This window comes from Penaeus monodon, chromosome 20, assembly GCF_015228065.2.
Source record: "Penaeus monodon isolate SGIC_2016 chromosome 20, NSTDA_Pmon_1, whole genome shotgun sequence".
NCBI lineage: Eukaryota > Metazoa > Arthropoda > Malacostraca > Decapoda > Penaeidae > Penaeus > Penaeus monodon.
This window is the reverse complement of record NC_051405.1, coordinates 12,042,522-12,043,330: the sequence shown is the minus strand read 5'-3', so window position 1 is coordinate 12,043,330 and position 809 is coordinate 12,042,522. Positions and strand designations below refer to the sequence as shown.

At 38.4% G+C, this 809-nt stretch overlaps 1 protein-coding gene across 1 annotated transcript in view; it reads right to left on the bottom strand.

The window, feature by feature from the left end:
* LOC119585911 (DNA mismatch repair protein Msh6-like) overlaps nucleotides 1–809 on the bottom strand; it is a 15,655-nt gene that overhangs the window by 1,722 nt on the left and 13,124 nt on the right. Inside the window, exons 20-22 of the mRNA XM_037934633.1 lie at nucleotides 580–806; nucleotides 334–460; nucleotides 26–226 (exon numbers count right to left, since the gene is read on the bottom strand). Of these exons, the coding sequence (XP_037790561.1) occupies nucleotides 26–226; nucleotides 334–460; nucleotides 580–806 (555 nt within the window). The remainder of the gene's footprint in view (nucleotides 1–25; nucleotides 227–333; nucleotides 461–579; nucleotides 807–809) is intronic.

Here is an 809-nt window from a genome sequence, read left to right as displayed (position 1 = left end):
TCCGTAACCTCTATGAACAACCTACCAATTGAGCAAGGATGCATATGAGGGCAGTCTGTCTCATGAGTGTTGATTTACCACCCATGTTAGGACCTGTTACCAGGACTAATGGGGAGTGAGCATCTTCACTGCTTCCACCAAGTACCACATCATTAGGAATAAATTCATCTCCACTGAAGGTAGTTACAACACAAGGGTGAAGACCATCTCGAATCTCAATGAATGGCTGGAAATATTTTTTTAAATTTAATTATTGTCTTATTAAAAAAAGTACATCTATGAATAATATTCATCATTTGAGGAACATGTGGAAAAAAGTGCACAGATACACACTTGTAGTTCTTCACTGGGTATAGAAATGGCTGGCCTGACACTATTGATCTCTTGAGAATATCGAGTGAGAGAAATGAGTACATCCAAAACTGATATACACTGGACCACTGCTTCCCATTTCTCATGACTGCAAAATAAAATTTTAGCTGTTATCACAAAACTTTGTTTAAATTTCTAATTATGTTCAGGTTCAACATTCACAAATAAAAAGAGAGGGAGGTACTAGCTGTAGATGCAACCACTTACTGGTTATCAAACTGCTCGAAGATTCTGCGTGCAATATCCTTCAATGCTGTTCTATGGTGTTCTTCACCTGAGATCATGTCTGCCAGCAAGTCTTTTGTCTTGGGAGTCCAGAATCGTTTGTATCCTTTCTTCTGACTAACTAGTTCATATTCATTGCCAGCCTTCTTACAAGCATGATCTGGGACTTCAAGCTGGTATCTCTTTTTGTCATTGCCCCAATAAACAACCTT